Here is a 25,778-nt window from a genome sequence, read left to right as displayed (position 1 = left end):
TACACGTAACTGAACAATTTTTAAAATTCAGTTCAATTCAATTTTAGTTAAAAAGCACCAAATCACAACAATTGTTGCCTTAAGCCTCGTTCCCTCAGTTACACACAAGGTACAGTGCTAAGGTACACTTCCTGTACCTTAGCACTTTGTCCAACACTGACAACACACTCACACTCTGATGGATGCACCTGGGGTAACTCAGGATTTAGTATTTTGCCTCGACATGCAGACTAGAATAGCCGGGGAATCAATCCACCGACTCTCCCAGTTGCTCCACATACATGACAGAAATCTCTCATTGTCAAGAATTTCAAACTGGTTCAAGAAACCAGTTTGGAATTATATGAGCTTTGTGACAATCTCCTGTTGGAAGCAGCAATCAGAAGATTGGTGCACTGTGGTCGTGACGGAATGAACATGGTCAGCATCGATACTCGGGTTGGCTGTGGCATTTAATTGATGCTCCCTTGTGGTTATTTGAGTTACTTTTGTCTCATTATCTTTTTAGAATGAGCCATTCTAACCTCTAACATCAACACGCCATACTCACTAAGAGAACTACTGCTCTTCTTTTTTAGAAAACTTTGAGATGTTTGTGTGGGATCCAAGTAGATGAGCAGCAGGTTCTGAAATGCTCAGACCAGTTCACCTGGCATGCACAATCATGCCACAGTCACTTCAGCCACCTTTGTTCCCAATTCTGATGGTCAGTTTGTACTTTAGCAGTTCATCTTGACCATGTCTACATGCATAAATGAACCGGGTTCCTGCCATGTGATTGGCTGACATATATATTTGCATTAACAAGGACCAAAACAGGTGTACCTAACAAAATGGCCAGTGAGTGTACATGTACACTGTAAAAAAAAAAGAAAAAAGAAAAAAAGTTGCAGTTGCTCTGAGTCTCCCCTACTTGTCAGCTGAATAGCTTGAAATAGAAGTTAAAAGAAACAAGCATGAAGTATTATAAGCTATGTGCTTTGTCCTTTAGAGTACTCCTCAGTGAGGCCATGGTTGTGGTAATCTGCACACAGAGGTGCATGAGACTACAATTTTAAAAGCGTGTTCACCCATAAAGTGGGGGATCCTCCCCCTTTTTGCATGTTAAAAAATTGATTGTATATAAATGTTTTTTTTAACATGCAACAACTCCTCTGAGTGAAAAAAGTAACTTTTTCAGAAAGGTTATCTTAATGTCGGACCTTCTCTTCCTTTGTTGATCTAGCCTTGCAAATCTGTAGCTAAGTCCAGACTTTGCTTAAATGGCTGATTTCATAAACACATGGATTAATAGTGTTTAATAGTCCTTTCTTAAAATGACTCTGTAGCATAAGGCTACACTCATCAGCCACATCAGTGAAACTACTGAGAGGTGAAGTGAATTATATTGGTCAGCTTGATATTATGCGGTGTTGTGCTGAGAAATCTTTGCACACTTGACCTTCAAAGTCCAGTTTGTTTGCAGATACGCCCTGGACACGTCACCAGCTCACCACAGGGCTACAAAGAGACTGACAACCACAAATTCTCACATCCACAGCATCATTACAATCACAAATTAATTTAACATGTACATGTCTTTGGACTGTGGGAGAAAACCCAAGCCAGAAAAGATAGAACATGCAAAGTCCACACAGAAAGGCCGAAGCTGACCAGTGGGTTCAAACCCAGATATTTCTTGCTGTGAAGTCATAGTGCAGAGGAAACCATCAAACGTTCTGAACCGATAACTCGGAGAGGTTTTGATGGTCCAAGAGGTACCCAGACAATATTAGGCATGTAGTTTTAATGCTGTGGTCAAATGATGTACTAGTAGGTTGATATTCTACTGAAATCCTCTGTTCTTTTTGCTAATTAATGGCAATGCTAAATGTCTAGTGCAGTCATACTGCAAATGGTGTTTGATATGCATATATCTATATCTGCAATGTTTAGCATCAGCGTCAGCTATGATTGCTAGTCCTAACCTAAACTGTTACACTGCACTTGTGTTTGAGGAATCCTCTACAAGGCAATGCAGCATCTCCACAAAAACAGCAGGATTGCTCCAAATACAGAGGCACCCCTTTAAGTAAACGGTCTAATCAGACATCTTCTCCTCAGCTCTGCATATATTAACTACAACTATTTTGTTCTTTTTCTATATGCATGCAACATTCAACCTCTCATTCCCTGCAGTGATCGTGGCCGAGCCTGCTGTGGTGAGACTGACCAGCATTATCTGAGGTGCCAAGCAGAACTGACCATGAAACTGGCTGGGGAGAGGTCCAAGTAAAAGGCCAAGTTTGCTTCTCCAGCCTGAGGTGTTTGTTGAAAGTGCATCATTCAGCTTATATTAGGCACAAGGATTACAGTGAATAGACATGTGGGATGAGAGAGAGAAGGAAAAGAGAGAGGGAGAGAGAAGGGAGAACAAAGAAGGAGAGAGAGGAGCTAGTGCCATCCTAGCAACAGTTCCCTTAGCAACGCAATCTGTCTGGATAGGAAGGAGGCCGGCACTGCTGACATACTGAAGGTTATCTCCCAGCATTCCCTTACACTTGCTCACTCACTTGCAGACACCCTCCAGCCTAAAGTAGGCGGTCACTGGTAATCACACCATGATCACCTAAATCTTACACGGTGGACATTTCAATAGGTCAGCACAGCAGGGTACGGGAAAGGGCCTGACAGGAAGTGTCCTATTCGATAGTTAATGAGAGGGGGACATCAGGCTGAGGCTGTTTTATCAAAACAGAGTGGGAGATAACGGGTGTGCGACACGCTCCCCAGGATGTATGGGATAAAGTGCTGGCTTACCCCAGTGAGAACGCTGCCTTGGTCTGGACTGTGGGAGGCAATGATGTATTTATAGTCAGCATGAGAGGCTCTATATGTTATGCTATGATATCGCTCTTCTGCTGTCTACATGAAACTTTTTATTGGGGTTTGGAGTTCTGGCTAAAGAGCACAGCAATAAGTTGTTTCCTTACATGACTGATGGCTGCTGGAGAAAATGATGTAAGCTCATGGTGGTTAGAATATGTGGGCGTGTACTCCTAGTCATCATTTCATTACTTTGTGCATTATCATCTGTGACATATGACTGTGAAATTGACTCTTTGGGCACCAGCATCATCAGCGTTCTATTTTAGACAGCCAAGAGTTGATGCATCTGACATCTGGCTTTCTTTCTACTCCAATTCCATTGCAGTCTTTATCAGCAAGGAGCGATTTCCTGTTTACATTTCAGATTTGAAGAGTAATGGAGTGGAAGAAGAGAGTACCTGTGGATTATGGTATCAAAAATGGTGAAATACAGCAATAAAAACATCATTGTAATGCTTGTAAAGCAATCCGATATGGTTTGGTGACCAATCACAGCGAGTTTTTGAGAATATGCTAAACTTTTCTGTTGGTGGAACTGCTGTTTTGCTGCTATTAGCTAGCGTTAGCCACTGTTAGCCAATATCTTGGAAGTGGATGCAACTTTGTTTGACTCTGATGCTTAGTGAAAAAAACTCATTTGATGTTCGAATCATACCTTACTTACATACTGTAAGAGGAAAAGTTTGACACTAGCTGGCAAAATGTTAGCTTACAACCAGCTGTCATTGTTGTTCAGACTGCTAGCTCTACGGAGACGGTAGGGTCGCATGTCTAACCTGCTGATAATAAGTAATTGCAAAGCCAGTGTCGCTGTGTCTCTCTTTGGTGTAGGGGACTCCTTCTTTGATGATGTAAAGATCTGTATGATGACACAATGACACAACCTGAAATGTCCCTGCATGCCCATGACTACTCTTCACCTCCACATTTTATAAATTACAAATCCTGTTTTAGGTATATTGCTAGATTTACTTTTTAACATTTTGATGTGCTGCCTTTGATATTTTGGACATGAAATAATTATTTCTGTAATGGAAAAATTGCCATAATATGTGTAAAATCTTGATAGTCATATGTCTCTGTATTTCTTGTACGAATTTGCCATATTGCTTTTATTCTAGTGTGACTGAACCTTTAATTGCTGAACCATTTTACACATAGTGGTGAATCATTTCTGGGATGGGATTCTTTTTATAGCCAAACATGTTACTGAGCTGTTGCCAAATAATCTAATTAACTGCGAGCTGTTCCCCCAGTTTTTAAAGCTTTCAGATCGTAACTTATTGAAAACATATGGATGGATTCAAATGTAAGAAAGGACTCAGATTTAACATTTGATATGTTTTCTTTTTACTAGGGTTTTATAGAATACCTGCATTATACTATTCAGGCTGCCAGTCATGCTTTAGTGCTACCTTCAGCTTAGTTTGAGCAGTGTGGCACCTTCTTTCTGTCCAAAAACACACAGACCAAGAAAACTCTTCCTGCCTCATACGGAATTTATCAGCCCCCTCTGCCAGTTAAAAAACAAATATGAATTTTTAACAAGCCCAGAAGGACTGAGTGCCTTAGAAAAGTCAATCTTCCAACAAAAGGGAAAAAGTGCAACACGCCAATCGTCGAGGTTGAGAAAAATATTAGTTATGACACAGTTTGTTCCATTAGTGAGCACAAAAGCTGTCAAAGCTCCATCGATATTCAGGTTAAAGTTTAATTTAAGATTTCCATTGGACTTAAATGTCACATGGGCCTTCAGTCTTTGCCATGGCCAACTGGTCTTCATCACTGCGGTGTAGACATGATTCACCTTGACCCATATTGGGGGGAAAAAAATCCATCGGCATGTTCACTAAATCGTGCCAGAGGAAATCGAGCAGAGCAATGAGAGAAATGTCATTGTGTCCTTCACAGCTTCATCAGCACAGACATTCCAACATGTCTTTATGTAGCAATTTAAAACTAGTGTCTAGTGGTTACAGTCACTAGAATTATTTGAAACTCTTTGCTTTTTATAAAATAACTGATAAATAATAATAATAATAATAATGATAATAATAAGTGGGGATAGGTTAATTGGTTAATCCAAATTGCCCATAGGTGTGAATGCGGGAGTGAATGGTTGTCTGTCTCAGACTGGCGACCTGTCCAGGGTGTACCCCGCCTCTCGCCCTATGAAAGCTGGGATAGGCTCCAGCGCCCCCAACCCTGAAAAGGAGGAAGCGAATGGATGGATGGATAATAATAATAATAAAACCAAAACAAGAAGCATCAGTGATATTTGCTCTCATTATGTGCTTTAGATTTATGAATAAATAAAAAACACTGAAGCATCTTTAAAATATAAAATATCTTAAAATTGTGAATTGGCGCTATAGAAATAAAACAGAACTGAAATGAATAGCTTTTCTTTGTTTGCATTTAAGTTCTATCTACTTTAAAGCATGACATCCACATTATATGACAGACTATTCATCTCTTATTGATGCATTGATTTTATTTTGTGTTCAATTCAGAAAAATGTGATTGTCTTTACTCCTCAGTCAATCTGCATCTCCTGTAGCTTTTCCTCCTGGACAGACTGACATAGTTTAATCTTTGATACATATTGTTGGTTGTTTCCACGTAGCAATTTATATCACTGCATATGTTCTGCTTGGATGGATGAGCCACATCTCTGCGAGGACATTCAGCTCACCCGTAGGATTGACTGTTTAAAAAATTGATGTTCAAAGTTCCCGCAAAGCATATCAAGCCCTCTTTCTCTGTCTGGCTCTCTCTCACACACAAACACAAACATGGAAGTGTACATCTTTCTTCATTCCTAACAAACCTTATCTTGAAGTAGATGTGACAGGAGAGACGAGTAAAGGAGACAAGATGGTAAAAACCTTGGGATTCGATGTCAGGTACCATTACACAGAACTTTTCATTTAGCTGAAAGGACACGGTTGCATGCTGATTCCATTTTTGCTACTATGGATTTGCTTTTCTCTGAAGAACAAAATGAAGTTTTCTATCCAGAGCTTACTGAAGATTTGTCCATACACTGTAAATACAAATAATGACATTTGTTTATTAGTGAGTTTACTTTTTATACTGAGGTGTTGCTTCTGTAATGGCAAACAGTGAATTAAAATTCATAATTCATTTATGCTGCAGTGCTTGTGGTATCAGGTACAGTGTATAGGTTTAACTATAATAGACCACCATGAGTGAGAATCCTGTAGTGATTATTGATTTCCAGTCAGTGGGCATTTGTTCAAATATTAATTCAACAAGCATTTTTTTTAGTTGTGACCAAAACTAAAATGTCTGTCTTTCAAAACACAATGTAAATATGTCCTCATAGTCTAACCCGAACTTTTTTAAAGGACAGTGTCACATAATAAATGAATTAAGCCTGTAACTGTGAGTATGACAGAAACTACAACCTCTGAAACCTATACAGACATGGTGGACAAGTGCACTGTCTACAAAAAAGTCTGGGCAACTTTTGAACTGTATTTATTGCATAATTTGCCAAATGGTAAATGGACTGGCTCTTCTATTGTGCTTTTCTATGCAAGACTCAAGGCACATTATCGATCATGTCTCATTCAGCCAGTCACACACACATTTTTTACATTTAAACTCCAACGAGCGCATAAGGAGTAACTGGGGGTTCAGTATTTTGCCCAAAGATACTTTGACATGCAGACTTGAGCAGCCAGGGATCGAACCACCAACTTTCCAATTAGTAGATGGCCATAGCTACGCCTTACATTGAAGCTTATGCACGAGTTCAGTGTGTATTAGTAAGGTGTGGCTGGTTTCACTCATGTGGCTGGATTCCTGTGTATTGTGTTCATTATACTCATCATATCATACTATTCATCATTTTCCCGCACTGCCAACTTTCATTCTGTCATCACCGCTTTGGCCCAATCATTTTCTGTCTCTATGAGCCAGTCAGCTGATGTCCTGTGTACTTTAAATGTCAGTGCTCTTCTGTCATTCTGTGTTTCAGACTCTTATTTGTGCCACTTTCCTCCTACACCCCTCCACCTCATCCTGGTGAATTATACATCTTCTTCCAAGTCTCCACCAGCTTCACCTTTGCTACTACCACTGTCTAGACTTCTGGTGCTGTCCTGTTTCATACCACTGCTGGACTCCATTCGGCTACATAGCTTCACTGGAGCCTAATAAGTTAGTATAAATAAATTAAGTTGGCATAACTTGTATTTCTTAAATTGACAACACAGAATTTGGATGCTACATTAATATAAAGAGATTTTGTTTCACTCAAGAGATGACAACAAGCTTTCTGAAAGAGACAGAAACATCATGCAAAAGATTAAATGGGAGCTTTGCCAAAGTGTTCTTGACTTTTTGGTATAATCCATAATACCAAAAAGTATGAAGCAAGTTGACACATCCATGGATTTTTTAGCTTGTTTTTTTAAATGTGACTTCTTACCTTGAAGCATCAAAGCTGTCATAGGAGCCCACAGTGTAGTGCCTGAAGAGCTTCCGTCTGTCAGCACGGTCTGCTCGGGAATCTGCCAATTTACAGCAGAACAAGATCAATACCCAGATACCATTCATAGCAGTTTACAAATCAGTGACAGCTGTTAGGAGAGTGGCACTTAAAATATGGCACAATAAGCCCTGCATCCTCTAAAACAACAGCAGAGCAGCAAATATGAATGTAGTCACCTGTATTTGGTTGGAATGTGTTCTTAAAAGAAACATCACACCATCTCGTTCAGTCACATATAAACATGTAAATACAACAAGATGACCCAAAAAAGTTAAATAAGCTCATCTTCATGACAGTTTCATGCACTGATAGAGACACTGGGGTATGTCATAATACTCCAGAGAACAAGTGCAAAAAGCATAATCAGCATGGATTCAATGTTAAATTTGTGTAATTAGAGAAAAGTTACTTTGTCAAGATTATTTGACTAGACTTTGATTACGTATTGACCTTCCTGTGAAACCTTGATATTAACTAATGGTTTTAACTTCTCTGACACAAATGCACCGATGCATTTCAAGGGAATCCAGAAGTATTTAGATTACATTACATAGTTTATAACAGATGGGTTACCCCAACATGTTCCCACTCCCAAAGCATAACATTTTACGCTAGGTGACAAATCGTTGGTATATTACGCTTCCCAGGACCCAGCACGTCCCTATATTACGAGAAAAATGAGTGAACATGAAAACCGTTTGCAATGAATCCCGCTTTGATATCGCTTTGGAAAACACTATGTAACGTCATTAAAGTGCTGGTTAGGGTTAAGGATAATGTTAGGGTTAGGGCTGGAATACATGGTCGTGTATTACCGTGGGAGCGTCATTCTACTGGATTTCATCCATAACCTGGTGCATAGCATAAGAACGCAGAAGGTCACCTTAAACCTCGGGACAAATCTTCACTATATTACGCCTCGGGAGTGAGAACAGGGTTGCCATACTAGAAAAATCCTTTAAAAATCCAATAATAACTGGCTATTGTTAAAAACAATCTGACTCAGGTTGGGAATATCTTCACCTTTAAAACAAAAAAATACTGCGAGGTCTATAATTTTCTGCACAACAACACAATGTTTGCAGTTTTGATCGATCAACTGAGCTACAAGTACAGAACTACACACTTTCACCTTTCATTAAATTGTGTAATTTACTTTTTAACCTCTGAAATTGCACTTCATACAGTATAAAGACTGTAATTCCTAAGAGTTTGTAAAACCTCCTAATTTGGAAGTTTGATATTGATTACTCGATTTACAATCCACTGTATTTTTCTCCAACAAATTATAGATTTACTTTAATTCATTTTTTTTAAATCACAAAAATGACTTGTGGGAAAATACAAGATTACAGAATACAATTCTTTCATTAAGGTGACAGTAAGATTTAAGAGTAAACAATTCCAGTTGGTAATAGATTATAGAAAATAGTCAGCGATGTCTGATCAACTATGCTCCTTCTTGCTAGTAGATACACTATCATAATTCACAGGGTCACAGGAGGTCTCTGTATGTTGGATATACGTATATAACACCACATAAATACAATAAGCAAGCAGTATTCATAAGAAAGAGGCAAATCAGTTAAAATCCCAGCTATCCCAGGGTACACCTGGGACAGGTCGCCAGTCTGTTACAGGGCTAACGCAGAGAGACAGACATTTGCATTCACGTTCACATCTATGGGCATTTTAGAATCAGGAATTACCCTGACCCCACTAACTGCATGTCTTTGGACTGTAGGAGGAAGCCAGAGTACTTGGAGAAAACCCACGCAGACAAAGGGAGAACATGCAAAGTCCACACAGAAGGGTACAGACCAGATGGTGGAGTTGTTGAGACCTTTCTGTGTGGAAACAGTGCTAACCACCGTGCCACTTTATGTATTTAGCTTAATTGGTCCTGTATATCTGTCTATCAAACTGTGAAGTGAGGATCTCTGACCAAATATTGCACTGTAGGTCTGTCCAGAAAATCTGTACTCAGATATTCATTGATGCTAACAAATGATATCAATTTAAGATACCAACAGTGGCATGTTGGTTCCTTTCAGCTGGCATACAACTTCACACAGCACATGCAGACAGACTCTCGTCTCCTCACTAGCAGATGAAGTAGTTAATGTCCATACAACTGAACAACACTTTAGGTGGAATTTCAGTTCAGTAAAGCTCCCATTTCAAAAACACTGAAGTATTAACCAGCTATCACACATGCTAACCTGGCCAGCGCGCACGTGAACACCATTTAACTATTAGCAATTACCCGACAGCCACATCAGCCAGCTGTTATCATTAACGTAGTAGCTTGGACCTTAGTGAGATAAAAGCGGAGTAATTATTGCAGGCTGAACACGTCCTGCATTTAATTCTGAGACATGAGCCACAATTACTGCATGGAAACATGGAGACCTGGGTGTGCTGCTGGCTGTACAGAGCAGTGGGGAAGCTTTACCTGAACTGTGCATAGAGTCCAGAGTGTGGAGAACGTTCTAGCAAATAAAGAGTAAAATACAGAGGACAGCCAGAGAAGAGAGTTTTAGTCCTGATGACGAGTGTTGGCTGTGAGTGATGGATGAAAGAGAGTAAAGGTAAATGGACTGGTCCTCATATAGCGCTTTTCTACTCTATCTGAGCACTCGAAGCGCTTTACACAACTAATTCATTCACCCATTCACACAAGCACTGTTTTCTAAACTGTTAAGTGCTTACTGTCTAACATTCATACGGCTGCATCGGAGAGTAACATGGAGTTAGTATCTTGCCCAAGGATATTTGGCATGCAGATTGGTGGAGCCTGGCATCGAACCACCAACCTTCCGGTTAGTAGCTCTACCACCTGAGCTACAGCTATACATGTAGCAGCCATCACCAGTGTGTGAATGTGTGTGTGAATGGGTGGATGACTGGATGTGTAAAGCGCTTTGGGGTCCTTAGGGACTAGTAAAGCGCTATACAAATACAGGCCATTTACAGCCACCCCCAGAGTCTGCAGGGAGATGTGGACAAGATGTTAAACTTTGTTTTTTCTACTTTAATAATAATTTGTGTTTCTTGTTTTGTTGTAGCTGTGAATTTAGCTTTAAAATGCAGGAAGTGACAGGTTTAATTTTTCATTGTTAGTACTGTTTTCACATCTTCTTTATTGTAACATAACTAATACCATAATTTATCCAAAGTCATTTTTTAAATACTTTTTTCATAATTTACAATAATTAAGTTATTAATCTTAAATATGTATTATATTAAATCAAACCTATAACTGGAACAAATTGTTGAAACTTAACAAGTTAAGTTATTTGAATATGACTTCTTCACTATTGCTTTTCTTGGTGTTAGGACAGGGATAGGGTCAAAATTGCACACTCAGTCAATTAGTTAATGAACACACATCTAAACTATACTACACATTTTGCCCATTTTGCATCTTGCACATGTCTTTGTCATGTCTCGTCTATAATATCCTGAAAATAACTTGAACCTCTGTTTATTGTACAGTTAGTATTGTATAGTTAGTAATTAGTACCTTTTTATCCCTTATTTTTACCAACATTTAGCGTGTTATTTATTTGTAATTTCTAGTTTTATATCTCTTGGAGATATATCTTTTATATACTTATATATGCACCATGGAGGACTTCTTGAATCTTGAATCTTGAAAATCAAAAGCCCTCCGCAAAGCCAGAACATCTTACTATTCATCGCTGATTGAAGAAAATAAGAACAACCCCAGGTTTCTCTTCAGCTCTGTAGCCAGGCTGACAAACAGTCAGAGCTCTGTTGAGCCAACCATCCCTTTAACGTTAACTAGTAATGACTTCATGAACTTCTTCACAAATAAAAATTTTATCATTAGAGAAAAAATTACCAATAATCATCCCACAGATGTAATATTATCTACAGCTACTCTTAGTACCATTGATGTTAAGTTAGACTCTTTTTCTCCAATTGATCTTTCTGAGTTAACTTCAATAATTACTTCCTCCAAACCATCAACGTGTCTTTTAGACCCCATTCCTACAAAACTGCTCAAAGAAGTCCTGCCATTAATTAATGCTTCAATCTTAAATATGATCAACTATCTCTAATAATCGGCTATGTACCACAGGCCTTCAAGCTGGCTGTAGTTAAACCTTTACTCAAAAAGCATCTCTAGACCCAGCAGTCTTAGCTAATTATAGGCCAATCTCCAACCTTCCTTTCATATCAAACATCCTTGAAAGAGTAGTTGTCACACAGCTAACAGATCATCTGCAGAGGAATGGTTTATTTGAAGAGTTTCAGTCAGGTTTCAGAGCTCATCACAGCACAGAAACAGCTTTAGTGAAGGTTACAAATGATCTTCTTATGGCCTCTGACAGTGGACTCATCTCTGTGCTTGTCCTGCTAGACCTCAGTGCAGCGTTCGATACTGTCGACCATAATATCCTATTAGAGCGATTAGAACATGCTGTAGGTATTACAGGTACTGCACTGCAGTGGTTTGTATCATATCTATCTAATAGACTCCAGTTTGTGCATGTAAATGGAGAGTCCTCTTCACACACTGAGGTTAATTATGGAGTTCCACAGGGTTCAGTGCTAGGACCAATTCTGTTTACATTATACATGCTTCCCTTAGGCAGCATCATTAGAAGACATAGCATAAATTTTCACTGCTGATGACACCCAGCTCTATCTATCCATGAAGCCAGATAACACACAGCAATTAGTTAAACTGCAGGAATGTCTTAAAGACATAAAGACCTGGATGGCCGCCAACTTTCTGCTTCTTAATTATTTCTTCCATTTGCACAACATCTCTAAAGTTAGAAATATCCTGTCTCAGAGTGACGCTGAAAAACTAGTTCATGCATTTATTACTTCAAGGCTGGACGACTGTAATTCATTATTATCAGGATGTCCTAAAAACTCCCTGAAAAGCTTTCAGTTGACCCAAAATGCTTCTGTGAGAATGCTGACAGGGGACAGAAAGAGAGCAGATTTCTCCTTATAATGGCTCAGCTTCACTGGTTACATCCAGTAGCAAATTTAAAATCCTTCTCCTCACATACAAGGTCTTGAATATTCAGGGACCGTCCATCTCATCTTGAAGACCTTATTGTATCATACCACCGTTCCTAGGCTATTTAAAAGTAGTATGGGAGGCTTCAGCTTTCAGGCCCCTCTTCTCTGAAACCAGCTCCCAGCTTAAATTCAGGAGACAGATACTCTCTCTACTTTTAAGATTAGGCTTAAGACTTTCCTTTGTAATAAAGCATATAGTTAGGGCTGGATCAGGTGACCCTGAATCCTCCCTTAGTTACAACAAGGCTTCTAGGAGCTTTCCATGATGCACTGAATGTTTCTCCTTCTCCCACCTTTATCCTCTCTCATGTGTTAAGTCACCACTCTGCATTCAATTATGAGATATTATTCATCTCTGGTTCTCTTCCACAGCGTGTGTCTTGTCCCGTCTCTCTCCGCTCACCCCCACCTGGTCAGGGCAGATGGCCGCCTTTTCCTAAGCCTGGAGGTTTCTTCCCTTTTACAAAAGGTGCTTGTTCAAAGTAGGTCGTTTGATTGCCGGGGTTTCTCTGTATTATTGTGATTCTTTGCCTTACAATATTAAGCACCTTGAGGTAACTGTTGTTGTGTTTTGGTGCTATATAAATAAAAGTAAACTGAATTGAGTTGAATCAAAATTGCACATTAGTATTTTCCCAGGTTTGACATTCTAGTATCGTGTCAACTCTATCTTGTTTCTTACTACAGGGGTGGGCAGCAACATTAATATTTTCTGGTAAAGTGCTGCCCTGCGGTGGTGAAAGTTTCGAATACATATTTGAAGAGGGTAATTGCCATAAATGTATCACGTATCACAAAAAGGTTCATATTACCTTGTTATTTTTAAATCCACTTAATCTTGTAGAAGTCAATGAGAAATTAACTGAATATAGTTCAGGTGTCTGAATAAGTACTTTAGATAGTAATAAAAATATGAAAATTATAACAACTTTAAGTTCTTTAAGGCCTTTAAGTTCACTTAACTATATGAAGGCAGCAAGCTTTCTTAACTTTTCAAGTTCAGTTAACATTTTTTTGTTTGCAATACATTAGAACTAAAAGCAGTGCACAGCAGGCAGCACATACAGGCTACAGTTTAAAAAATATATTTTCTGGAGTTCCAGAGGGTGGCAATATTGGCTAATACATGCACTAATATAAGAGCTGACCGGTAAATGTAGAAATTCAAAAGCAGTGTGTTACATAGTGGAGGCACAGAAGATAAAACAGGAAACATTTTATCGAATGCTATCATTAAGAAACACAAACCTTGTAAGAAATCCTGTTAGAAATGCTTTCTCTGTCAGGTCTATTACCCATATTCACACTTGTGGAAGGTGTGCATTAGCCTCTACACTCTACTTTAGTGGACTTTAGAAAATGGTGTTGAAAAAGAGCTTTAAAAGAGCTTGATTTAAAAAAGAAGTATTGTGGACACACAGGCTTGAGTAAAGCTGTCTTACTCTCTCAGCAGCGTCTCCTCCCCCTTCTCTCTCTCTCTCTCTTTCCTTCCTTCACACACTCTCTCTCACACCAGCTGTCACACTTTCACAGAAACTCCATCTCCTCTGATCCGGCTTAGATCTTGCCATTTTTACAGGAACACCCCCCCCCCCCGACTTTATGTCCACATTGTCAAATTGGAAGAGGGAAAATGTGGCTTGAAGTAGGTGATTGGCTGATAACAGATTAACAGTGTTTATACAGAAAAGAAAGAGGCAGATCAATAAAGCAGTGTTAAGAAAAAAAATCATGGAGGAAAGCAGAGAAAGAGGGAGGAGCAAATCTATAACATAGTCACACTCCATAGCAACTGCTGTGTGACTCGGGCCAGCTGGTTTCTATGGCCACAGATCAAGAGATGGTGTGTGTGTGTGTGTGTGTATTAATGCGTGCTTGTGCATTACCATTAAGAACAGAAAACATCTTTTTCCTTGACTACATTTATATTGTTTTTCCGTAAGCTGTTTTTGCAAATGTTTTCTTTTTCTGAACCTAGTCTGTGAGGTAGGAATGTGAAAATGAGACGGGGGAATTGGCACATTTATCCAAAGAGACTCAGCACAGCTTTATTTGGTGACAGCATCATTACCTACACTGTGACATGGAATTACAGGGGAAGTCCCTGTTTTAAGCTGTTGACTTAAAGAGTTTGCTTTCTCTCAGATTATGTGATTTGATTTGTGATTTCACTTTGCGTTTTTATATAATCACCATCATCCATCTGGCACTTCTTGCACATCCTGTGACTGTGTATTGTCGTCTTTAGTGCACTTAAGCAAAAACCCTTGCAAGCGCTCAAACGCAGGAGCTGGGAGTTTGCCTGGATATGAAAAAAGGAGCACATCGCACCTGATTTTAAAATAAAGCCCAGTTGTGAATGACTCTGCACTCTATTTCAGGTCTTTTAATTGTATTGCATGTTTCCAGAGGCCCGTAAACTTGTCAGACTGTTACTAAATACAAAGCAGACAAATATTTAAGACTCAGAGCTCTTAGAGTTTTTAAAACATGCTTGAAAAGATGACAGAATGATCTCTTCAGGGAGGTTTTTCCAAAGTTATCATTTACCAGTTTGCCAGTTACCCATTTAGTTCATTCATTTGTGCAGATGTTTTCAGGGGTCTGTAATCCAGAAAATACTGCAAAGTTGTTGAGGTTTAACAGTTTCTCAACAAAACTTAAAGTGTGCTGAAATCTAATATCTGCTATTTAATACTAGAATTTCACTCACCACCTCTACCACTGTAACTATGATTTAGCATTTAGGCTTCAGGTTTGGTGTGCTGGCACAGTTAGGTGTTTGATGTCTGACTTCGTCACTGCCAACTTCAGTCAATGAACTGGACCCATGTACCGTGTTGGTGGTGTTTGGGGCGATTTTAAATGGAACTGACAAATTTTATCAGTCATTCAGAGGTTTGAGCTTCAGTTTGGTTGGAATTGTAACCTTTTATTAGTCTGATACCTAAAAAGCAAAGCAACAAAACAACAACATAATAGCAACCAGTTGAGTGGCGTCACAGAGGATAGATGGAGAAAGATTACATTCTCATTTCAACCCTCATATATTCAAAACAAAATACTGCAGCCAGTTTTTTACGTATTTGTCAGATTTAAATGTTTCAGATCATCAAAAAAAAAAAAATGTTATATTAGACAAAGATTGGCCAAAACAAATACAAAATTATGATTTCATATACTGGTGACCCCTTTAATTATGTCACACTATTAGTGTTAGTAAGGTTTTAGGGAATGTATAAATACAGATACGTTTATCCATCTGTTACTGTTACACTATGTGTTGCTATCACTGATACTACATCACTGCTAGTAATAATCATAATCAGAACAGTATAGCTGTATTTATAAATGGCACCCAAAGTAATAAATTAATATAAAAATGATGAATTAAGCACTTTCTAATGCCTTAATAATGCGTAATAGTGTGACATTATTATAAAGTACTACCAATTTATTAAAAGAAAAAAAAATGTATCCAAACCTAACTGGCCTTATGTGAAAAAGGAGTTACTTTGGCCTTTTGGGAAAGCTGAGCTCCGTTTCACTACCTGTACTCGTGTGTCATTATTGTCAGACCCGTTATGTCAAGAAATCACTTAAATAAAAGCTGTCTGACAAAATGAAGGAGGCTGAAAGGTCTCAAAAGCAACACTTCATACAACAATCTAAAAAAATCATCTGAGAAACAAAGACACCAGACAATATTCCTAAATGGAGAAAACTTGGAATAGTGGTGAACTTTCCCACGAGTTGCCTGTCCACCAAAATAAGTCCAGGAGCAACTTATCCAAGAAGAACATCTAATAAGAAAGAAACTGGGCATAAATTGAATGCATGGGAGAGTTCTACAGCTGCTGAGCAAAAAGGTCACTGAAGCTTGTCTCACCAAGACTTTGACAAAAAAATGACAAAATGGCAGCAGATGTCACTCTTGGACAATAATGTTTTAAAAGAAAACAGTTAAATTAACCAGCATTCTTCAGTTAATCTGACTTAATCGCTCACAATGTGTTGTTTTACAATTTGGTTCAAAATGCCCTTTAACTTTCTTAAACCTAGAAAGTCTAACTTAAGTATTTCAGAAAACATGTTGGGGAATGAGAAAGAACATCATGTATGGGTAGAACTTCACTTATTCCAATTCAGTTTCTAATGGCACAAAGTTCAACTCATAACTATGACAAATTCTGGATATGATGTGAACAAAAACACCTGAAAGCTCAGTTTGGTGTCATTGGAGTCTTCTACAGTACCACTGAGAGAGCTGGGGCTACAGTCATCGTTACTCTACAAGTAAAACTTTGGAAAATGATAAACAAAAACATTTTTGGGGAAAATACTGTCTACCTTTTCTTTCTTCCCTAGATATATTGTATATGTCATTTTGTTGTTATACGTTTTTTTCATTCAAAAAAAAGAAATTCTTTGCCCTCATAAACATGAAGCAATCATTTTGAGTAAAATGTAACTTAAGTATAAAGAAAACGAAAGGTTTATTTACTCAAATCATCATTACAGTTACAGAAAAGATTTCGATGTCAGTAGATTGCAGTCGAGTTCTGCTTTCTTACCCGTCCCAGTTCAAGTACATAATACTAGCTACCACGGCTGCTGTAGGACAAACATGCTTTAGTGAGCCAAGAGACATTGAAAACATTAAATTTAGACCCTAACTCCATAATGACTGCGACCAGCCTTCATGTTTCTACTACTGTCTGGACCACATCCAAACCCACCCCGATTTTTTCCCTGTGGAAGGCTCTCAGTCTACTGTTTAACTCAGCTATCTATGACAGGTGAGAAGCATCTATGTCGATTTACACTGGAAGAGCCTTTAAAACTTTGCGAAAGCAGTAGATACGGTCCATGAATCACAGAAGGTCACTTCTGATCAATGAGAGTGATACTGAGGTGCACCGGCGTAACTTTATGCTGAACATTGGGGGGGGGGGGGGTCTCTGTCTAAATAAATAAATAAATCTGGGTAAATTCCCAGATGATTAAACATGCAACTGTTTTGCTGGTAGTAACTGAAATAAGTTAAGAAAATCAACAGCCTATTTATGCAAGATAATTCATAATTTTATTGGGGGGATTATATTGGTTGGGTCTGATTATTGGGGGGGGGGGGCATAACCCCCCTAACCACCCTGGAAATTACGCCCCTGCTGAGGTGAGATGTCGGTAACACTGCTGGTTTTGCAGTTAGCTCTTGTTAGCCTGTATTGGTGAAGCTGTCTTCGAGGTCGGTGATACTTTGTTGGACCGACAGTTGGTAATTTTTAGGACTCTCAAGCCTAACATTAGCTGTTGTATATGAAGTGATCACCTCTACAAAAGCAGAATTTTTGACAGTTTGCTGTTTTGGAGCATTCAGGAGGAAAGAGAGGAAAGTAATTGTTGCTCCCCATCAGTCTATCTGGGAAGGGCCATTTCCAAAGAAGTCCAAACATTTTGAAGTTTATCATTCTAGAGTGAGAAAGATTATTCACAAGTGGAAAACATATAAAATAGTGCACATCCCAGCAAATTAATCCAAAATCAGCTGTGTAATGCTTAGAGAAATTGCAAAAATCTCAGCAGCTACATGTTACACTGTACAAGCCTCAGTTAGCATGTTAAATGTTTAAGTTTAAGACAGAGTGGGTATGGCTTATTTGGAATAGTTTTCAGGGGAAAGTCTTTCGTGCTGAAAGAACATAGCACAATACATTAGGGTTGCACAAACCCCAGGAACTGGAACAATATGTAACAGCAATAAAGTGCTTTGCCAAGTGGAAATGCTCAGCCGTAATACACAGCACCACTGCAGGTGAAAACCAACACAACATATCAGCACACAGCATTCCAGCTTTCAAGCACAGTGGTGGAGGGGTGATGATTTGGTTTGGTTTTGCACCCACTGGACACTTGAATGGACCATGAAGTCCTCTGTGTACTGGAGTCAGATATGAGCCTATCTGTCCAACAACTAAAGCTCGACAGTGATCCAAATAACAGCAGCAAATCTACAACAGAATGACTGAAAAAGAAACTAATCGGTGTGTCGCAGAAGCCCAATCACAGTCCAGACCTCAACCCGATGAAATGTTGTGGTGTATCCTTGAGAGAGTGGTGCATAAACAAATGCCAACAAACTTCAATGAAATGAAGCTTTGTTTAAAACATTGTGTAAAACCTTACATTTGAAAAAGCCAACTGTCTATCTGTATCTGTGCAGGTCATTTTTTAACTGTCAGGCTAAGTCAGGTGGGAGGGTACCAAGCAAACTGGTGTTGACTTGGAGTTGCAAGTAAATACCAAATAATAAGTTTGCACTGCCAGATTGATTATTTCACTTTGACTCTGGTCTCAGCGCTAAGTTAAGCTAATCAACTCTAAGCAAAAAAGTTCTTGTACTCTTTGATTTGATTATTGATTGGTAATTGGTGTCTTTTGGTGCCTTTGAGTAGAGTTGGAAAGATTGATATATGCTGTACTTTGGAAACCTCTGTGATGACTTGTGAAATGGTAATCACTCCGGCCAAAGAATGTACTTCTCTAAAGGCCCCAATCAGCCCCAACTATTAGGCTTCATGCAGGCATTCAGTGTCCCTTAAAATGACCAATGGCCTTGGCCACCTCCCAGTGAGTCTTTGCAGGCCACTATACTGTGCTCCCATTTTTTCACTGGCTTTCTTCGCCCTGCCTGCTTTCTTCACAGGCAGAGCCGGGGGCAATTTAAATGTGGCACAGTGTGAGAAAAGCTTCCTCTGCCAATGGCCTTGGGTTAAGCTTTAAAAAAAGCCACACAGAAGAAGGCAAACAGCCACAGCACAGCAAGAGGAGAACAAGATGCTTCCCATCTGCCTCTTGCTGCTGACATACTCCTAGGACCATGGGAGATTGAGAGTAGGGGTTGGAGGGGGGTCGGGGTGATAATGTTATTAATAAGCAGAAAATCACAGGATGAAATCAATCATGGAACACATAGGAAAAGAGGTCAGACATAAAGACAAAAAAGCCAGCGTCATCTCATAGACATACTGAGGCCATTCACTACACACACAAAGTAAAAGTAGGGACGAAGAAACACTGGAAATTTACGGGGGATGGAGCATGGCACGATATGTTCATTAGCTCGCACCCAGAGGACATCAGATCACAGCTGAGTTAGCAGGGCAATGTAGCGCTAAGCGTTGTACGCCATTGCCTGAGGAGACAGTAAGACACAGAGATGCTAGTAGATAGAGGAGCAGAGACACATACAGCCAAGACCTGGGGTGGGGGGAGCCACGTGCCATTACACTGCCTCAGGAAACCACAGCATTTAGCTTCAGCTTTTGTTCTTTATAACTATCCTCCTTCCCTCCCCACAAAAACGCATGATGGCAAACAGAACATGTCCTACATCTTGGTTCCACCTCCAACCAACACGCAGCCCCAGGTGATTAGACTTACAGTTCCTCTCCTCTGTGGCTTTGGCTGGGACCTCCTCCACGCAGTCGGCTGGAAACCAGCCCACCTGGCCACGGGCACTGCCCTCCCAGAAACCCCCCTCTCCGATGCTCAGAACTGGACCAAGTGGTAGGAGAGAGAAAATTGGGAAAGTTAGAGGACAGTGACAAAGGGACATACTTTTTACTGTACAGATAATAGTACCCTCAGATCATTTAATCCATTTAAAGCAAAGGCACCAAAGGTATGTGCTTATACAGACTCATGCAGAGACTTGTGTGTGGACATGTCTGTGTTTTGACTGACCTTTTTTTAAAATGTTGCTATCTCATTATCTTATCTTATTGTCTCCATCTCTCCTCCACCTTTCTGTCACCTTTTGGTTGCTGTCCATTTTCCAAGTGAATTAAATATACAGCTCTTTCTCATTTCCTCTTGCCTGGCGGCTCCATCTTCATCACCCTTTGCCAAATGCTTCCACTGTCCCTCTTCTGCACATGTCCAAACCATCTCAGCCTTTGTCTCCAAACCACTGAATCTCAGCTGTCCCTCTGATGTAATCATGCCTAATCTTGTCCATTCTGGTCGCTCCCAATGAAAATGTCAAAATCTTCACCCTGCCACCTCCAGCTCTGCCTACGGTCTTTTTGTTAGATTTAGAGAATGACTGAATGAATGAACTAATTCAGGACGTTTGTACAGCCACAGTCTGGATCAATTAAATATTCAGACCTAGAACTTGACCATTTTAAATGGCTAGACGAACACATCAAGTATAAATATTCTAGAGATCTTGTGCATTAAAATAAAGTTATTTGACTTGAAGAAAGTTTGGCTCGACAGGATGAGTTTGCAATAAAACCAAAGCTTTGTAAAACTAAATATGGATCTTTGATTATTGTAGACAAATACTTTCTCTCTACATTTAAAAGTAGAGACGTTGCTGGTTTGAAAGGTCACAGTATTCCATGCAAACATTAGTAGTGGCTTAAAACATTGATGTGTTGGGCTGGTACACATCCTGTGTGATTGCTTACTAAATAATGGATTTTGTGCTGATTCATGCAAACCACAGAGATGAAGCGTCTGACTTAACATGTGCAGATGAAGATGATGTTAGTCCCCTGCATCGCCACTCTGTGGAGTCTAAATACAGATGCATCGTATCTGATGAAGTCATTTTCATCAGATATGGTAATTCGCTGTTTCCAGCTGTCGCAGACACAATTTAAAGATAAAGGAATCTGGGTTTTTTTCTTGTCTTTTTTCAGTTTTAGAATTCAACATTTGTTCAGTTAGGAGGTGGACTGTAACCTCTACTCTGCAGCTCATTCTTATATAAAGGAGTTAAAATTTTTATAATATTTAACATTTGTAGTCATTTCCAAACATTCAAATTATACAACACATGGTTCATTTTATACTAATTTCCAGCTCCATAATTTTTATTCTTGGTCTCTTATTGAGTAAGACTTCAGACTTAGCTCTGCTCTACACAGCAGAAGATACAAGCAGGTGGGTGGAGCTTCTGTGCTCAAAGCCAGAGCCTGAGACGACCATATTAAAGAAAAAGCTTGTTTTTACTTATTTATTTACTTATTTTCAGCCAAGTTGAGACTCTGGCCATGTTTAAATTGATCGGTACTTATATGACCCCTTTCTACTCATTTTGAGCGGATGTATTTTCTACTGCAAAACAACATATAAATGTAAAAATACAAATAATTCAAGTTATTGTAGTATGAGCTGGTGTTGCTCGTGTCAGTGGGACTCAAACCGATGTTAAACAATGTGCTCCGCTGAATGTCCAGTAACATGTACACGTTCACATGAAGAAATAAAGGCTGGCCTGTAGTAACAGTCTGGTCAGGCTGTTGCATAGATTTCACTTGGCCTGTTATAAAAGAACTGCTCTCCATTTACTGATAATGTGTGTCGTAGCAAAACTTTGATATTAGCTTAAACATTTTTCGCCCATCTCTCTTAACTACTAACTGTATAGCAGTGTTTGGATTATGCTCACTTATGGATGTCAGACAAAAGGAATTAGCATTAAAAGTCTGACTGTAAAATAAGCCTGCTTCAAATAAAGAGATACTACAGTTGAGGTAAATGAACGCCACAGTCACTAATTTAAGAAATACAGTGATTTGACTTCAGACGGACCCAGCAGTGGTCGTATGTCTTCCGTTGCAGTTTCACACATGCTTCAGCGGGTGTTAGTGTGTATGTGTATCTGGAGCTCAGAGTCAGATATGACAGGCGGGCTGATCTTGGATGGAAACAATTACAAATTCAGAACAAGTCATTTAATAATTTGCATCATGTTGGACTTTTCTTTGCAGTCAGGCTGTGCTGCTGCTTGCTCTTATGTTTACTGGCTTTTGTGACTTTTGTGACTTTTAAGGACAGACAACACACTCAAAGAAGGCAACGCAAATCTCTGTGGAACAGGAAACCTGCCATGTTATTTTAAAACAATATTTCTATACACTCAGCTTAAACACAACCTTTAAAATCATCAACTCATTCAAGAATAACCAACCAACAGCCAATCCTGTGCAGATCTCCCCTCTCCCGCTCTTCTCATCATTTTCTTTTTCTTGAATCTTTCTCCATATCCGAGTGTTTCGTTGTTTAACATTAGTCCTCCAAAACAGACCAAATGTACACTAGCTAGCAACACAGGCCATGTGCCAAACTACAGCGAGAAGCAGCTCGTGTATTTGCTGTGTATTTGTTCAGATGGTTGAAATACTAACTTCAGAAATAAACTCCATCTATGTTAGTCTAGAAATTCCCCGTCTCACCTTTGACCCTGTCGCCCTTGTAGAGGTTAATCTCCCCCTCGGCCTGGGCTGTATACGAACGAACCACTACGAAGTGTCTTCCTGGAACTGCACTGTACAGCTTCCTTCTGGTTCCAACTGCCTCTCCATGACTGCTGGGGCTGGAAGAAAGAAAAAAATGTTATATATGAAGTGAGTATAAGGACAGACATACCTAATTCTACAGGTGTGCAGGAAATTGTGGTCCGTGTGATGTATTACATCACACATGTTGTTTCTAAAAAACTCACATGTGAAAATGCATGTGATTTAAATTATGCACAGGCGGTCTAGAGATTACCAACTGATATAATGGTGCAGTTGTAAAAAGACTCATGTCAGCAAGTAACTCAAATATCACTACATTATTTGCAACACAAGAAAACAGGGAAACATACAGATGGTGCGGTCGCACACTATGGAAAAACGTGCCCACTATCATTTAAAAGCTACTTTAGGAGAAACACTAAAGGTTAAGAGGTAAACAATATTTTAAATGCATGCTCAAAAGTATGAACAAATCACCGGGGATTACATGAAAAACAATAACGGCAGAGGCGACATTGAGAAAGCTGCTGGCGTGTGTCCCACACTGGTAAGTGGGGCAGAATGTGGGCTGGCTCTGACCCACGGAGCTGCAGTGGCTTCCAGGTAGGAGGCCAGACTCGCTAAAGACCACACAGAGAGCTAGCCAGGATTTGGCAGTAGTACAGAGGAATAATAACAAACTGCTAAATTAAGACAGCTAAAAATCTTTGATGTGCGTATCAGCGTGACATTTGAACAATCGGCTCCTGCAGAGATATCACTATTCTGCACTGGTTGTTAAATTTGAATGCACAAAAAAAGGCAGCATTTATATGTGAGGAGATGGGACCACAGAGAGAAGAGTGGTTGGTGCTGGTAGATGTGTCTGACATGATAACACAGTGCCACATAGTGGGCAACCTTTGTAACCACATCCACGGAGCAGAAAAGGGAAATAAAAGTATGATACTACTACTGACTATTTTACTTGCCTAATTGAGGTGCATGAAGCTGTAAAATTATGTAAAGTAGACTTTAGAGTACAAAGAGCAAAAAACAGTTATGACAGGTGTTTTCATTTTAGCACTTGCTCACCATGTGAGAGGGTAGCAGTGAAGGAGAGGCTATAGGATAAAACCACAGTGAAAGAAAAACTAGGAGTGCCGGAGCGATAGATTGAGAGAGAGGAAGGAAATAGTTTTTTCAAGTAAGTGGGTCACCTTGTCCTGTAGACTGTACTCCTCTTCAAACCTTCATGGGCCTTTGGAGAGCTAACCCCATTCAATACCTACTGAGAGTACTCACACATTTTTCCGAGGGAAAGCTGTGGACAAAACTGCAACTGTGCACTGTAAGTGTCCTGAAATACTGTGTATACCACCGAGAGGCCGATACTGTAGTATTCAGACACAGCAGTTCACAGCTGACATCATGACTGAATATCACAGAACAACTTGAGCTCGCTGTCGATGATTAACGCAGTGCTGTGAAAACGTATTTGTCCCCTTCCTGATGTCTTAGCTTTCTGCATATTTTTCACTAGTAAATATTTTAGATCATAAAACAAATTTTAATATTAGACAAAATGAAATGTTTAAATTAAGGGGGGAAAGTATCTTAGTCTCCCTAGCTCTATGTGAAAAAGTGTGACAAATACGCCAAAAACTAGGAACTTTTTCACAGCACTGTAATTGTGTGAGTGGTATTTAACACACATCCTAAATCTAACAGGCATAAAAGAGGACGACCCAAACGCACCAGACATACTAAGCACGGTGTATGAGTGTCGTCTTCTCTTTCACAGACTGCTGCATGAAACTAAGAGTCCAAAATAAGTTACAAATAGAGTTGGATGTCTCGAGACCACTTTTACGTGGTCTCGGTCTTGTCTTGGTCTCGGATCCCTCGGTCTTGCTGTCTCAGATCGACATAGTGGTCGGGAGATTTGGAGTCAACAGTATCCATGACACACAACGTAACGTTCGATAATGTGCCATGCGCAAAAGCATCAGCTCTAAGAGCCGTGCTTACAGAGTGCTTTGTAGTGAATCAGAAGAGTCGACTCCCATTGAGCGAGAGCCGCTCCTCACTTAATTTCCTTTCGCTGCTCAGCTCTCACACAGTGGCTCAGCTATGCTCCAATCTAATATCATTATGTGAAAAACAGAGAGGGTGAGAGACGCGACAGTCAAGTGGAGCGTGCGTCTGTCCTCTCAGTAAGTGAGTGAGACAGTAGACAGCGGTGAGGAGGGCTGTGCGAAAGCAAAAACACATAAATATGCCTGACACCCGTAAACGAAGCAGCATCTGGCTGCAGTTTAAAGACTTTTTTGTCTTGGTCTCGATACCCTCTGGTCTTGGTCTTGTTTTGGTCTTGGTTTAGGCGGTCTTGACTACAAGTCTAGTTACAAAAACCTTCATGTATTGTAGAAACAGTCACCCTAACCAGGTAAAGTGCATGACATGTTTATTCATGAGTATCTAGCTAAAACAACTCAAGTCTCATTAAAATATTTACTTCTTAGAAATAATGAATAATATATTTATAAAAAGACAGCAACCAAAGGCGTTTTTGCTGTTGTCTGTGTTACGTAACTGCTGTGAATTTGCTCTTCTCGAGTTATTAATAAACAGAACTACAGTATCAAACTGCATCTATTTATAATTGAACAGATTATAAGAGTTTTCATTATATGTTAATCTCACAGTTTTATCTGAGAACCAAAGTCTAACTTTATTCATCCAGTGTACTTTTTCCTTAGTAATGGATTTTTTTTCAATCATTATATTGATTAAGTGTGAAATCTATTACTTAAACTACCCGACGCTGTCATAAATGAGTGCAAACCTGGGCACGCCAACTATCTGTTTTTCCCCAAGTGTCTTATTGACTCATGCTGCCAATAACGAAAGATGTCCTGATGGGTGAGGAGTGTTGTCTTTGTGTTTTTGTTGGAATGTCCACTCAGACTTCTCATTTGCATTCTGTATGGAGATGATAGTTTTCAGTCTTTATGTTACTTTAG

The 25,778-nt window shown here is 39.5% G+C and overlaps 1 protein-coding gene across 4 annotated transcripts in view; it reads right to left on the bottom strand.

Annotated features, from left to right (window-relative positions):
• The window catches only part of shank2b (SH3 and multiple ankyrin repeat domains 2b), a 299,877-nt gene that overhangs the window by 76,187 nt on the left and 197,912 nt on the right, over positions 1–25,778 (bottom strand). For all 4 annotated transcript variants that reach the window (XM_084920616.1, XM_084920699.1, XM_084920777.1 and 1 more), the window contains 3 exons: positions 22,708–22,847; positions 19,901–20,014; positions 7,328–7,409 (listed from right to left, as the gene is read on the bottom strand). In XM_084920616.1, the coding sequence (XP_084776742.1) occupies positions 7,328–7,409; positions 19,901–20,014; positions 22,708–22,847 (336 nt within the window). The remainder of the gene's footprint in view (positions 1–7,327; positions 7,410–19,900; positions 20,015–22,707; positions 22,848–25,778) is intronic.

The sequence above is a fragment of the Perissodus microlepis genome, chromosome 1, assembly GCF_051167445.1.
Source record: "Perissodus microlepis isolate ML-2025 ecotype Zambia chromosome 1, ASM5116744v1, whole genome shotgun sequence".
In the NCBI taxonomy this organism is placed as follows: Eukaryota; Metazoa; Chordata; class Actinopteri; order Cichliformes; family Cichlidae; genus Perissodus; species Perissodus microlepis.
Note: the sequence above shows the minus strand (reverse complement) of the source record. Positions and strands in the feature narration are given on the sequence as shown.